This window comes from Otolemur garnettii, unplaced genomic scaffold (assembly GCF_000181295.1).
Source record: "Otolemur garnettii isolate 467f Iridium unplaced genomic scaffold, OtoGar3 scaffold00011, whole genome shotgun sequence".
In the NCBI taxonomy this organism is placed as follows: Eukaryota; Metazoa; Chordata; class Mammalia; order Primates; family Galagidae; genus Otolemur; species Otolemur garnettii.
This window is the reverse complement of record NW_003852406.1, coordinates 28795448-28810867: the sequence shown is the minus strand read 5'-3', so window position 1 is coordinate 28810867 and position 15420 is coordinate 28795448. Positions and strand designations below refer to the sequence as shown.

At 35.3% G+C, this 15420-nt stretch overlaps 1 protein-coding gene across 1 annotated transcript in view; it reads right to left on the bottom strand.

Moving 5' to 3' along the window:
* The window catches only part of SCAPER (S-phase cyclin A associated protein in the ER), a 444723-nt gene that overhangs the window by 283303 nt on the left and 146000 nt on the right, over positions 1-15420 (bottom strand). Inside the window, exons 17-20 of the mRNA XM_012801961.2 lie at positions 14967-15109; positions 4771-4852; positions 3041-3193; positions 2391-2498 (exon numbers count right to left, since the gene is read on the bottom strand). Coding sequence (XP_012657415.1) covers positions 2391-2498; positions 3041-3193; positions 4771-4852; positions 14967-15109 — 486 coding nt within the window. The remainder of the gene's footprint in view (positions 1-2390; positions 2499-3040; positions 3194-4770; positions 4853-14966; positions 15110-15420) is intronic.

The following is a 15420-nucleotide window of genomic DNA, read 5'->3' as shown; positions in this document are numbered from 1 at the left end:
AGGTTGCTGTGAGCAGTGATGCCATGGCACTCTACCCAGGGGGACAGCTTGAGGCTCTGTCTCAAAAAAAAAAAAAGTAATATACACAGCTATGATTTAATAAAAAATAAAGTAAAATACTCATACAATTTTAGTGAAAAGCAAAAAAATTCACTTGAGGAAAACGAAATAAAAAAATTAATTCCATGTTGCATTTCACTTATATTAAAAGTACCTAGTATTACAAAGGAGAAATTTACAAGCCAACTGCAAAGATACCTTTAAGCCACTCTGTATAACCTTTCAGTTCAATTCAACTCACTAGGCATGTATTAAAACCTTAAAATGTGTCAAGTATTGTATCGCAACCATGAATATACAGGAATCAAACAGTGGAGACTTTCAACTCCAGGTACTGTGAATTAACTTGTACTGGATTATTCTTCCAGCTCTAAAAGCTGCACAAAATACCCAAACTGTATGACAGGATTAAAGAAGAGCCAACATAACCAAAACCTGAAAGAAGGGACACCACACATCTTGAAGGGAGCTGCAAATTCACTACAGATTCTTCCTTACAGGTCTATGAAAATTTTTGGCATGGGAGGATAGTGCAAGCTGAAAGTGTTAGTCTTAGTGAGATGAGGAGACAGAATTTGAAGTTTAGAACCATCAAAGTGGTTAGAATTTGAGGGGCAAAATTCCTTAAAAAAAGAAATCAAAGGGAAGTAAGCCAAAATAATGACACAGTATTTCCCCTCCAGCACTGGTCATATCCAGAAACCCAGCTGAAAACAGGTTCATTCTTTCTGCCTAGATAAAACTTATTAAGAAACCAAGCACAGAATTACGCATGCTCCCTGAAGGCATCCAATCCAGAGCAAAGCCTCGTCTCCTTGGACCTCCCCCCAAGTCATCTAGCACAAGTTCTTTCAAGTATTTTCTTATTGAAAAGCTCCACAACTCTCCATAGCATGTATTTTCTCTTCCATTAACAAGTCAATAAAGTTAGTTTTATTCAACTACAGATATGCTCCTGATAGTCTTTGCCTGGAGGACCCTGACAAGCTAAGAATAATAATTAACTATAGCTTTACATAAAAGTAGGGATCAATCTCACAGAATTAAACATGAATGAAAAATATCAGACACACAAGAGTACATGCTGTATGGTACCATTTATATGAGGTTTGAAAAAAAACAAGACTTAGTGATGGTATGGAAAGTTAGAAAGTAGATACCTGTGGGGACATGAATGGGAAGGGGTGTACGTGGACCCTTTGGTATATAAGAACTGATCTACATCATGATTCAGGTGGCTTATATCAGTGTGTAAATATGTAAAACTTTATCAGCTATTTACTTGAGGTTTGTATACTTTACTAATATATGCCATACTTAAAAAAAAAAATTAATGGGCGGTGCCTGTAGCTCAAAGGAGTAAGGCGCTGGCCCCATATGCCGGAGGTGGCAGGTTCAAACCCAGTCCCAGCCAAAAACCACAAAAAAGAAAAAAATAAGTTAACATACACATGCACCTATGCACAAGTACTGCCCTCAAAGAACCCACAATAATCATTCCTGAGCAACTTAAAAGATCCTTGACAAATATGAATTTCTCCTTCTTTAATAGCTTTAGGGATTTTCTATTATAAATAGGACCAACATATTCATAGATTATCAAGGTCTGCCATCCAAGTCTCAATAACAGTTACACAAAAAATACGTATAAACATATTTAAACAAAGCTAAGTCCCATGTAAGCAATAATTACAGGTAAGTTTGCATTTCCCCAAATTTAGATCTACTGATCTAAAATTATACTAGTATACAAAATGTATATTGTTTCCAAGAAATTTGGTATCATTAAAATAACAATTTGCCATAACTTTGTCCTGCACAGAAATTAAGTAAATTAATATATGCATTCAATTCCTAGTTCTATATTTCTTAAATTAATATGTATACTAAAATAATGACATATTTGTATACCATATTGTAGTAGTCATTATGCATTAAATATAGTCTTAAATAATCATAAAAAAATACATAGGCCAGGCACAGTGACTCACACTGTAATCCCACCACCCTGGGAGGCCAAGGCAGGCAGATCACCTGAGCTTACAAGTTTGAGACCAGCCTGAACCAGAGCGAGACCCCATCTCTAAAAATAGCTGGGCACTGTGGCAGGCACCTGTAGTCCCAGCTATATGGGAGGCTGAGGCAAGAGAATCACTTGCGCCCAAGAGTCTGAGGTTGCTGTGACCTGTGACGTCATAGCACTCTACCAAGGGGGACATAATGAGACTCTGTTTCAAAAGGAAAATATATAAAAGTGGAATTCTTTATAAGGAAAGAACACAACCTAGGTATTCGATAAATAACTATAAATGAACAAAAGTACAGCTTACCACTTCTTCATCTGAAAGTTCACGCCCTTGGATGCTACTGTTTTCTCTCACAGCTTGCTGGTGTTTTTTCCCTTTAATGTGGCTAAACAGATATACCTCTGAAGAGATCTAAAATACATAAAATTAAAACAATGTAATCAACTGACATTAGATCTAATTTTAAATACTACATATTCAATTCAATATAATATGTAAATTTAGATCTTTCAAGTTTTACATATCAGGCTTTAAAACATTTTCCTTAGAGAACAAGTCTGATAATCCTCTAGAAGACACATGTTCAAAAGGCATGTTATTCATCACAGCCAGCATAAAAGAAAATTATTTCCTTTCAGTCAGAAGGTTCAAATCTCAGCACTAAAAATGTTGCTTGCCTTTTTAGTACTAAAACTAAAAAATATTGACTTGGGCTACCATTACGCAGGTAAACATTCATTTAGTATCAGCTGCATTCCTCGCTACTGTGCATGCCTACTCCTAAATGCTAGTATTAATTGTACTACTTACTTTTCATTCAAAATCATCCACGGCACTTAGTAGATGCCATAGCATGAGTTTTAAAAGGCTAGAAGAATAAATTGCCATGGTTTCATAAACTTTAGTAATAATTATTGTAATATAGCATCATAATATTGATAATGACAACCTACCAGGACATTGCAGAGAGAACACTGCTTCTTTCTGTCATAAGGAGTCAGTTTCGGGGCATAATCAGTATTTGCATGTCGCCCACTGCTTAACTCAGCAGCTTTTTCTTTTCTTTGTTCAATCTGTTCCATATGCCTTCGAATGCTTTCATCATGCTATATAGATGAAGGTGAAGTATAGGAATTTCAAAAATTATTTAAATTACACTGAATACTTGGAAAAATAATATCTCCATTAAAATCAGTATCTTATTTCCATGATAACTAACATACTGAAGACAAGGGTTTACATAAAGACCTTAATATTTGCCACATGCACAGTAATGTTTCCTGAAGTGTACTCCTTGGGACTGTAATAGTGTTTTATGGAAGAGGTTCCACGGTCAGATGAATTGAGAAAACAGTAAATTAAAGTCAAACAGATTTTTAACATAGAATTTTACATACAGCCTCTAGTATGTCACTGTGCTCTATGACTAAGAGCACATAATAAGCAGTATTTTCCAAATTATTTGCCCGTAACACATATTTGAGAAGCACATTTTAGAACATACGGGGCAAAATATAAAGTCACAGGTAAAGTCCATACTTATTCACCTAGCAGACAAGGTCCATCATGACACAGACCTCTACCTACTCCATTTCCACAACTCGAATGACTGTCCAAGAAAAAAAGGAAGAAAAAAAAAAAACCCCACTGGCCAGGCATGGTGGCTCACACCTATAATCCTAGCACCCTGGGAGGCCGAGATAGACGGATTTCCCTGAGCTCAGAGGCTCAAGACTAGCCTAAGCCAGAGTGAGACCCCGTCTCTACAAAAAAATGCCGGGTGTTTTGGTGGACACCTGTAGTCCCAGCTACTTGGGAGGCTGAGGCAAGAGTTGGAGGTTGCTGTGAGCTATGATGCCACAATACTCTACAAAGTAAGACTCTGCCAATAAAAAAAATAATAAATAAATAAATAAACGGAACAAAAGGAAAATTTTAAAAAGAAACTTCAAACTAAGACAAATGAAAGCCAACTGAAATCAAAATTCAAAAAAAAAACCCCACCATTTCAGACTCTTGTGCTTATGTATTATTTCATATGGCTGGAATGGTATCCCACCTACCCATTCTCCTACCCAACCAATTCATCCTTTTAAGATCCATCTCAGAAATTCTTTAAAAATTACTTCTCTCCCTCTGACACCCTCATGTTACACTAAGTGTCCTCTGTGCTTCCATAGCACTCCATGTACATCTCCAAGGACATGGAAATTATCTGCTCAGTGTCTGAATATTACAATAAATTATGAGTTTCCCGAAAATTGCAATCAAGCCTTACTCATCTGTGTATCCCCTTGCCTACCACAAAGCTCACGAAATATTTGATGCATTTGATGTAAATGAATGATATATTTCTAGGGCTGTACAAATAGTAAAACATGGTCCTCTATGCTAAGGAGTTTATTATCCCTATGAGGAGCCAGCACACAAGTAATTGTGATATTATGTAAAACAGTCACACTTCTGGAGACTGCCTAAAAAACAGGAAACATTCAACTTCCTTGAATTTTTTTCCTCAATGGCTCTCACAGATGTTGAGTTAGAAATGGTCATAAGCCAAATCATATCTTGTCCAAAGATTAGAGAATAGAACTTAATTCAATTTTTGTTAGAGAGATAAAATTTTAACCTCCCCATCTTTGAAAACTCTAAACTTTCAAAGTAAAATGTCTAATATGCCTACCTTGAGCTGGATTTTTTTCTGTAGTTCTTCCATAGCTTCTTGCTGAGCAGCTGTAAGTGCCGCCAATCGTTCTTCCCTGTCTCTGTGAGAAGACAGGAAAAACTATAAACTCAACTTCTTGAAGTAACAAGTCAAGGATTAAAACCACATGTATTCTAAAGGGCTATTATTTTAAAAATTATTATTTTCTGAGGATTTACTAAATTCAAGATATATTGCTCATTAAATGTCTAGGAAGCAATAGAAATTACTAGCTGTGAAATGGGTTTCTGGGTCTAGGGATGGGTTTAAATACTTGTTCTGAGATTGTCCTTAAATATGGCATCTGGGAAATATACATTTATCTCTGCTCCCTTCCAAAAACCCACTAAAACTACAAGAAAGGAATAGAAAAGGCATAAATTCGCAAAGACAAAGAAAACAGAAAATAAACAAAAATGAAGGACATAAATATTTCAGAAGTTGAAAAGCAGTCCTGAGAAACCTAAAGTCTAACCTTTCAAGACTCAGAAACTCCACTTATGAAGAAAGGGATGAAAACATGCAGACTGATAAAGCTTTGAAGACTAGGAAGTCTCCAAATCCCTAGGAAGGCTTCAAAGGAAGGCTTCAAAGCTAGGAGGGCTGGAATAACCCTGTATACAGGTCAGAAGGCAAGTCAGAAATCAGATGATATACTAAAAATAGGAAGTTAAAGGGAAAATCTACATATGGGAATGGTGAGACGTGAATGATCACATTTATACACCCTTTCAAACCCCAGGACTCCCATAGAAAATTCTTCTCTTGGTGCAGTCCAAGAGAAAAGGACAAAAGAAATAAATTTGGGGGGTCATCCAAACATATGGCCAGTTCCTATACATCAGCTGAGAGTCTCATTATTTAAAAAGAACATAGAACCAATGATTATCAATTGTTTTTTAAATTTTTCTAATGTAAACAGTAATAAAGGAGGATTGCTTAAATCTAGGAGGTTGAGGTTGCAGTGAGCTATGGTAGCAACACTGCACTCCAGCCTGGGTGACAGAGTGACACTTTGTCTCAAAAACAGAAAAACAAAAGAAAAAGACAAACAAGACAAAGAAGTTTTCTTCTTCTTAAGCAAAAGAAACTTTTAAAACAACTATAATGAATATCTTCAGGAACATAAGAATATAGAAAGAAATGAGAGTATACCATGAAACAAGAATAAAATCTATTTTTAAGAAAATAGTAATCACAGAAAGGAGCATTTATAAATATTTGTAAAGAAAAAAAATTAAAATAATTCAAAAAGTTAAAAAATATTATAAAACAAAAAAGTCTTCTATCAAGTAGAATAAAAATTCATTGAAGTGGAAAACAGAGGTGAAACAATAAGAAAATTAAAAGATTAAATTTAGGAAGTCCAAGATCTGTTAATAAGGGATTTCAGAAAAAAAAAAATTTCAGAGAAACACAGAGTGGAGGAAATCAAATATCTAACAAATCAAAAAATCACAAAATGGAAGGGTATGAGTTTACAGACTGAAAGGGCCCATCACCACAATGAACATAAACATAAAGATACATCATTCTGAAATTGAAATTCCAAATCATCTGATAGTTCTAGCCATTGCAATCAAGCAAGAGATGGGGGTCAACGGTATTCATATGGGGTCAGAGAGGATCAAACTATCATTCTTTGTGGATGATATGATCTTATACCTGAAAAACCCCAGGGACTCATCTACAAAACTCTTAGAAATGACCAAGGAATACAGCAGCATCTCAGGATACAAGATCAATACTTACAAATCAGTAGCTTTTGTACATGTCAACAATAGTCAAGCTGAAAATATAGTGAAGGACTCTATTCCTTTTACAGTAGTGCCAAAGAAGACGAAATATCTGGGAATTTATCTAACAAAGGACATAAAAGATTTCTATAAAGAGAATTATGAAACTCTGAGAAAAGAAATAGCTGAAGACATTAACAAATGGAAGAAAATACCAGGCTCATGGTTGGGAAGAATCAACATTGTTAAAATGTCTATACTACCCAAAGCAATCTACAGATTTAATGCAATCCCTATTAAGACACCATTATCATACCTTAAAGAGCTTGAAAAAATAGTGCTTCATTTTATATGGAATCAGGAAAAAAACTCGAATAGCAAATACACTAATCAGAAATAAAAACAGATCAGAAAGTATCATGTTACCAGACTTCAGGTTATACTATAAATCTATGTGATTGAAACAGAATGGTACTGGCACAAAAATAGAGAGATAAATCTATGAAACAGAATAGAGAACCATGAGATGAACGCAGACACTAATAGTCATTTGATCTTTGACAAACCTATCAAAAACATTCAATGGAGGAAATATTCCCTATTTAACAAATGGTGCTGGGTGAACTTGCTGGCGACCTGTAGAAGAATGAAACTGGATCCCTATCTCTCACCATTAACAAAGATTGATTCTCACTGGATAAAAGATTTAAACTTAAGACATGAAACCAGAATAATATTAGAAGATAGTGCAGGGAAAACTCTTGAACAAATTAGCCTGGGAGAATTTTTTTATGACAAAGATCCCCCAGGCAATTGAAGAAACACTAAAATTATATTACTGGGATCTGATCAAACTAAAAAGCTTTTGCACAGCCAAGAGCACAGTAAATAAAGCAAACAGGCTCGGCGCCTATAGCTTAACCGGCTAAGGCACCAGCCACGTACACCTAAGGTGGCGGGTTCGAATCCCCAGCCCGGACCCGCCAAACAACAATGACGGCTGCAACCAAAAAATAGCCAGGCGTTGTGGCGGGCCCCTGTAGTCCCAGCTACTTGGGAGGCGGAGGCAGGAGACTCGCTTGAGCCCAGGAGTTGGAGGTTGCTGTGAGCTGTAATGCCACGACACTCTACCCAGGGGGACAGCTTGAGGCTCTGTCTCAAAAAAATAATAATAATAATAAAGCAAACAGCCTTCAGAATGGGAGAAGATATTTGCAGGTTATGCTTCTGACAAAGGTCTGATAACTCTAGAATTCACAGAGAGTTCAAACAAATCAATAAGAAAGAAACAACCCCCCTCTTAAGTGGGCAAGAGACTTGAACAGAAACTTCTCTGAAGAAGACAGGCACATGGCTTACAAACACATGAAAAAATGCTCACCATTTTAATCATCAGAGAAATGCTAATCAAAACCGCTTTGAGATATTATCTAACTCTAGTAAGATTAGCCCACATCAAAAAATCCCCAAACTACAGATGTTGGCATGCATGTGGAAGGAAGGGAACACTTCTACACATTTCCCACTTCTTGCTGGTGGGAATGCAAGCTAATACAGACTTTTTAGAAAAACGTTTGGAGAATACTCAAGGAAGTAAAAGTGGACCTACCATTTGATCCTGCAATCCCCCTACTAGGTACTTACCCAGATGATCAAAAATCATTTCACAACAAAGACATTTGCACCAGAATGTTTACTGCAGGCCTCAAATTAATCCACATGAAAAAAGCCAACAATCCCATATATCAATGGGCAAGAGATATGAATAGAACCTTCTCTAAAGAAGACAGACGAATGGCTAGCAAACATATGAAAAAAATGCTCATCATCCCTAATTATTAGAGAAATGCAAATCAAAACCACCCTGAGCTACCATCTAACCCCAGTGAGAATGGCCCACATCACAAAATCTCAAAACTGTAGATGCTGATGTGGATGTGGAGAGAAGGGAACACTTTTACACTGCTGGTCAGACTACAAACTAATACAACTTTTTTCGAAGGACTGCAAACTAATACAACTTTTTTGGAAGGACGCATGGAGAACCCTCAAAGAAGCTCAATTTACAATCGCCAAAATGTAGAAACAGCCTAAATGCCCACCAACTCAGGAATAGATTAACAAGCTGTGGTATATGTACACTATGAAATACTATTCAGCTATTTTAAAAAATGGAGACTTTATTGCCTTTGTATTAACCTGGATGGAAGTGGAACACATTATTCTTAGTAAAGTATCACAAGAATAGACAAACATGAATCCTATGTACTCAATTTTGATGTGAGGACAATTAATGACACGGTGGGGGTGGGAGAAGAAGAGAACAGAGAGAGAAAGAAGGAGGGTGGGGTGGAGAAAGGAAGAGCAGAGAGAGGGAAGGAGTGAGGGGGTGGGGGTTTGGTGTGTACCACAACTTTTGGGGCAAGACACTATTGTAAGAGGGTCTTTACCTAACAAATGCAATCAGCATAACTTGGTTTCCTGTACCCTCAATGAATCCCCAACAATTTAAAAAAAAAAAAAAAAGATATTTTCAGATCATTTGCACTGTTTCAAAAATAAAAAAATTAGCTCCCAAGAATGGTTTGTCTACAAGCAATTGAAGAATATGCTATAGCAATATGAATGTTTATTTAAATAAAGAAGGAAGAAATGTAAAACCAGAACACTTCAACACAGAAAAAAGGTGAAAAGAAGTTCTAGGATAACAACTCTGCAACAGGAAGGACAATACAGACCTAACGTAAATGCTCAAGCTAACACAAATCTTGAAAAACACACAGAAGAAACTTCATAGAAATTTAAAACTTTTGTTCTTCAAAGACATTATTAATAAAAAGATAAGCCATAGAGTGTGAGTGATGTGTTTGACAGAGAATGTGTATCCAAGTTATATAAAGAGCTCTTACAATTCAATAACACAAGACTCAATTGAAAAATGTTCACAAGACATGTATAGGCATTTCACCAAATCAAATATATGAATAGACACTAAATACATGAAAATTGCTTAATATCACAATTATCAGAGAAATACTAAAAAATAACAATAAAATATGACTAGACACACACTACAAAAATACACATTTAAAAAACTGGGGCAGGGTCTGTGGCTCAAAAGGGGTAGGGCGCTGGCACCATATACCAGAGGTGGCAGGTTCAAACCTAGCCCCGGCCAAAAAATAAATAAATAAATAAATAATAAAAAAATAAAAAACTGATTCACTAAGGGCTGTAAAGGAACTCAAAGTCTCATTTGCTAATGGTGGTATGTAAAAATGGTAAACTCACTTTGAAAGAACAGTTTGTAGTTTCTTCAATAGTTTAATATACATGTATTCTACAAACAAGTCATTCTTCTCCTAGTTAATCACCATGAGAAATAAAACTGAATGAGACTCATATGTGAACATTCATATCAGCTTTTTCTGTAATAGCCAAAAAACTAGAAGTAACTCCAATGTCTATAAACAAGTAAATGAAAATAATTTGCAGCATATATATACAAATACTACTTAGCAATTCTAAAAACAGAGCAAGCTATAAGTATGTACACGTTAAAGAATCTCCAAATAATCATGATTAGTAAAAGACAATAGTCAAAAGAGAAAGCAAATCAGTGGCTGTATTGGGATGAGGGCGGAAAGAAAGAAAAATAGATTACCAAGCATGAAAAAACTGGGGGTCAGGTTAATATCTTGATTGTAGTGATGGTTTCATGGGAGTTAGATTTGTGAGAACACAAAAAATTGTACACTTTAGTAAGTACAATCTTTTGTATATCAGTTATACTACAATAAAATTGTGAAAAAAAATTTAAGACTATCAATTCCAATTATAAGCAAGGGTGCAGGGGATCTGAATACTCAAACTCAGACATTTGGCAATGTCTACTAAAGTTAACTATCCGCATACCCTAGCCTCCACCAATTCCATTCCTAGGCATAGATCCAATAACTAGCCAATATTGTTAAAAAATAAGGAAAGTGATCACCATGAGGAAGAAGAAACAGTGATGTGGAGGGTATATAAGGTGTTTTCTTTGAAGTACGATTATGTTCTAGTTCTTGAACAGGTTGCAGTTGCATGGGTATTATGATAATTGATCAAGCTGTACACTTATACCTTTGTGTAATGTCCTATTTATGTAATAATTCATAAACCTGTTTACTATTTTGAAAAATACTCCCCAGGTTAAAACCCTTAAAAATTAGTTATCTAAATCTAGCAATGAAGTGTGTCAGCAAATTACAATAAAATAACAAAACAAAGATGGGGTTATCCCAGGAATGCAAGCTGGATTTAACATTTTAAAAAATCAGAATCAGGCTCAGCACCCTTAGCACAGTGATTAACAGTGCCAGCCACATACACTGAGGCTGGAGGGTTCAAATTTGGACCTGGGCCAGCTAACAAAAAAAAACAATGGCAACTGCAACACAAAATAGCTAGGCATTGTGACAGGCACCTATAATCCCAGCTACTTGGGAGGCTCAGGCAAGAAAATCGCTTAAGCCCAAGAGTTTGAGGTTGCTGTGAGCTGTAACATCATGGCATTCTACTGAGAGCGACATAGTGAGACTCTATCTATCTCTAAAAAATCAGAATCAGCAGAAACCTGGCAAGCCAGGAGAGAATGGGATAATATACTTGAAGTGCTGGAAAAAAAAAAAATGCCAACAACAAATACTACATCTAGGAAAACTGACATTTAGAAACAAAGAAGAAATAAAATCTTCTTCCAACAAACAAAAGGTAAAGGAATTCATTGGCACTCAACCTGCCTTATAAGAATGCTTAAGGGAGTTCTTCAAGAGGAAAGAAAATGATAATAATTACTATCATAAGTACATATAAAAGTATAAAACTAACTGGTACAGGTAAATATTATAGGTAGTCAAATCCAAAAAACTATACGACTATAAGGGTGGCACATAACTCATATAGATCTACAGTATGAAGGTTGAAGGTCAAAAACATCAAAAATAACTGAAGCTACTATAAATTGTTATGGAATACACAGTATAAAAAGATTTTGGAAACCCCTGCAATATTAAAAACATAAATTGGTAAGGTGTGGGGACTCACACCTGTAATCCCAAGTGCTTTGAAAAGCCAAGGTGGGAGGATTATTTGAGGCCAAGAGTTGAGACCAGCCTGGGCAAAAGAGTCTATACAAAATATTTTAAAATTAACCAGGCAGGGTACTGAGAACATGTCATCCCAGGTCCTAGCTACTTGGAGATTAGAATTGCAGGAGGATCACAGGAGCTCAGAAGTTTGAGGCTGTAGAGACCTATGACTACAACACTACACTCTAGCCTGGGTGACAAAACAAGACTCTGTCTCAAAACTAAAAAAGGAAAACATGAATTGTGGGGATGGACGATAAAAGTCTAGTTTTTGTATGTGACAGAAGTGAGTTGTTATAACCTTAAAATAGTGAATTATAAGATGTTTTATATAGGTCTCCTGGCAACCACAAACCAAAAAACTACAGCATATAAACAAATGATAGAGCATCAAAGCTTAGCACTATATAAAGTTATCAAATCACAAAAGTGAGCAACAAAGAAAGAAAGAAAGAAAGAAGGCACTAAACAACCAGAAAACAAATTTTTAAATGGCAGTAGTAAGTCCTCATCTATCACTAATAATCTGAATGTAAATAGAGTAAATTCTCTAATTAAAAGTCACAGAGTGGCTCAATGGATAAAAATAAGATCCAACTACATATCACCAATAAGAGACGCACTAAAGCATTAAGAACACATATGCTGAATATGAAGGGATGGAAGAAGATATTTTATGGCTATACTTATATCTGATGAAATAGACTTCACCTAAAAATTATCAACAGAGAAAACACAGGTCATAAGAAGTCAATTCATCAAGAGGACAAAATAATTGTAAAGATATATATACATACATATGTATATCACTTGAGCAACTAAAAATATAAATATTAAAAGACATGAAGAGAGAAATAATACCAATACAGTAACAGCCAGAGACTTAATACCTCACTGCAACAAAAGATAGATCGACAGAAAATTAATAATGAAACACTGGATGCGAACTATACTTTTAAATAAATTGACCTAATAAATATACACAGAACTTTCCATAGAACAGCAACAAAATAAACATATTTCTCTAGCACTCATGGAACATTCTCCAGGACAGAAGACATGTTAAACCATGAAACACCTCTTACTAAATTCAAGAAAAACTAATCACAGCTACTATTCTCTCATATCATGATAATATGAAACTAGAAGTCAACAACGTGACAAATCTTCAAAGATTACAAATATGTGGCAATTAAATGATATGCTCTTAAACAACCAGTGGGTCAAAGAAGAAGTCAAGGGTAAATTTGAAAATATCTTGACAAATGAAAATGAAAACATAGTAAACCAAAAATCTATAGGATGCAGCAAGTTTATAGTAAGAAATGCCTACATTCAAAGGAAGAAATTATAGCTAATATTATAGCTCAGGGAACTAGAAAAAAGATGAACTAAACCGAGTATCAGCAGAATGAAGAAAATAACAAAAATCAGAATAGGTATATCAAAGAACAAAAAAATTGCAAAAAGTATCAGTAAAACTAAGAGTTGAATTTTTAAAAATTAAAACCAACAAACTCTTAGCTTATCTAATTAACGAAAAAAGAGAAAAGACTTCATTAAATAAAATTTTTAAAAAAGTAAATTTAGCACTACCATGCTGATTAGTGATAGATAATAGACACCTCAGAAATAAAAAGGAAAATAAGAGACACCATTGTAAACAATGTCAAAAATTTGAATGATCTAGAGAAAATAAATTCCAAAAAAATTACACATTGCCCAAAATTGAACAATTAAGAAATAGAAAGTCTAAATAGATCAATAACTACTGACAAGATAGAAGAAGAAATAAAAAACTTCCCTGTAAAGAAAAGCCTAGGAACAGATGGCTACATGGTTGAATTCTACCAAATACTTAAAGGTGAGTTATCCCACTAATTCTAAAACTTTACGAAAAAATACATCTATACTTATATAAATACATTGTATGTAGCCAGCATCACATGAATATCTAAGGTAAAGACAAAACATGAAAAGAAAACTACAGTCAAATGTCTCTGATCAACAATGATACAACAGTCCTGAATAAAATATTAGCAAACCAAATCCAAGGGACTGTAAATACAACCTTTTTGGAAGGAAGTATGGTGAATACTCAAAGAACTCAAATTACACCTCCCACTTGATCTTGCAATCCCATTACTAGGCATCTACCCAGAAGAAAAAAAATCATTTTCTCATAAGGACACTTACACTAGACTGTTTATCACAGCTCAATTTACCATCCCCAACAAAGCCATTACCAATGTGTTGTTTTCTGTTTGGAGGATTTGTCCGGTTCTGTCAGTGGGGTGTGGAGGTCCCCGGCAATTATGATACTGCTGTTTATCATTTTGTTTAAATCTAGTAGAATTTCACTTATGAATCTGGACACTTCTGTATTATAAGAATAAATATTTAGGATTATTAAGTATTCTTGTTGTTTTGGTCTCTCTGCCATTAGTGACCATCTTTGTCTTTCTTTACTTTTGTAATGGCTACACTGGCTTTTTTGGTTTCCAATTGCATAAAATTTGTTTTCCATCCTTTTCATTCTGAGTCTAAATGACTAAATCACTCCTTGTGGCTCAGATGTGTTTCCAAGAGACAATGGATACTTGGATTGTATTTTTTTATCCATTTGGTCAGGCTATGTCTCTTCAGTGAGGAATTCAAGCCATTCACATTTATTGAAAGAATTGATGAGTATGGTAGATTTCTGTTCATTCTATTGGGTAGATCCTTATTACTTTGTTTTACCTCTTCAACCATTGTGGTTTCTGGCCTCTGAACTTTAGCTTTGGGATAGTTTTACTCTGGTGGGTATCTACCATGCTCATCTGGTAGGTCTGAGTACCTGCTGCAGGGCAAGTCTGTTCTTCACAAATTGCCTCAGTGATTGCTTGTCTGAGAAAATCTTTATTGCTCCCTCACGTAAGAAACTTAGTTTTGCAGGGTACAAGACGTAGGCTGGCCATTATTCTGTTTTGGAAGGCTGAGGTTGGGTACCACTCACTTTTGGCTTGTAGGCTTTCAGTCAAGAAGTCTGCAGTTAGTCTGATTAGTTTTCCTTACAGCTTATAGGAGTACCTCTTTTGAGCGTACATTGGCCAGCCTAATGATTTCAAATATGGGTTATAATTAAGCTCAGAGAAATATATGAGAAAATGGAAATTCAACACAAAGACAAAAAAAAAGCCCTGCCATTTGCCACAACAGAAATGGAATTGGAGAACATCATGTTAAGTAAAATAAGTAAGCCAAGCGCAAAAAGACAAATCTCACATGTGTTCATCAGGATCAAATAAGCTAGCAAAGGACATACCTGGCTCTTTCCCGAGCTGCATCCTCACGGGCTTTTTCCTTTTCTTGCCTCTGTTGTTCAATTCGGGCTTCTTGTTCTTTCCTCTTCATCAACAATTCTTCTACACGGGCCTGCCGTTCTGCCTCAAGAGCTCTCTTGCGTTCCTAATGTTAGAAATCATTTTTTAAAATGTTAGAATCATGTGTAAAATAAAAATAACTAAAATTAACATAACTTTGACACAAACTTACATATTTAAGCCAAGCAGATACCTAGCCCACCTCAAATTAAACAAAAATCAAAAAGCAATGATATCTGGTTTTCCTGTAACCTATCAGTATTACACACAGGTATGGAAATAAATGCTATTTTAAGCAAACACTGTATTATACTTTTGTGGGAACTTAATATGTGGTGTTTTTTTTTTTTTTTTTTTTGAGACAGAGCCTCAAGCTGTCACCCTGGGTAGAATGCC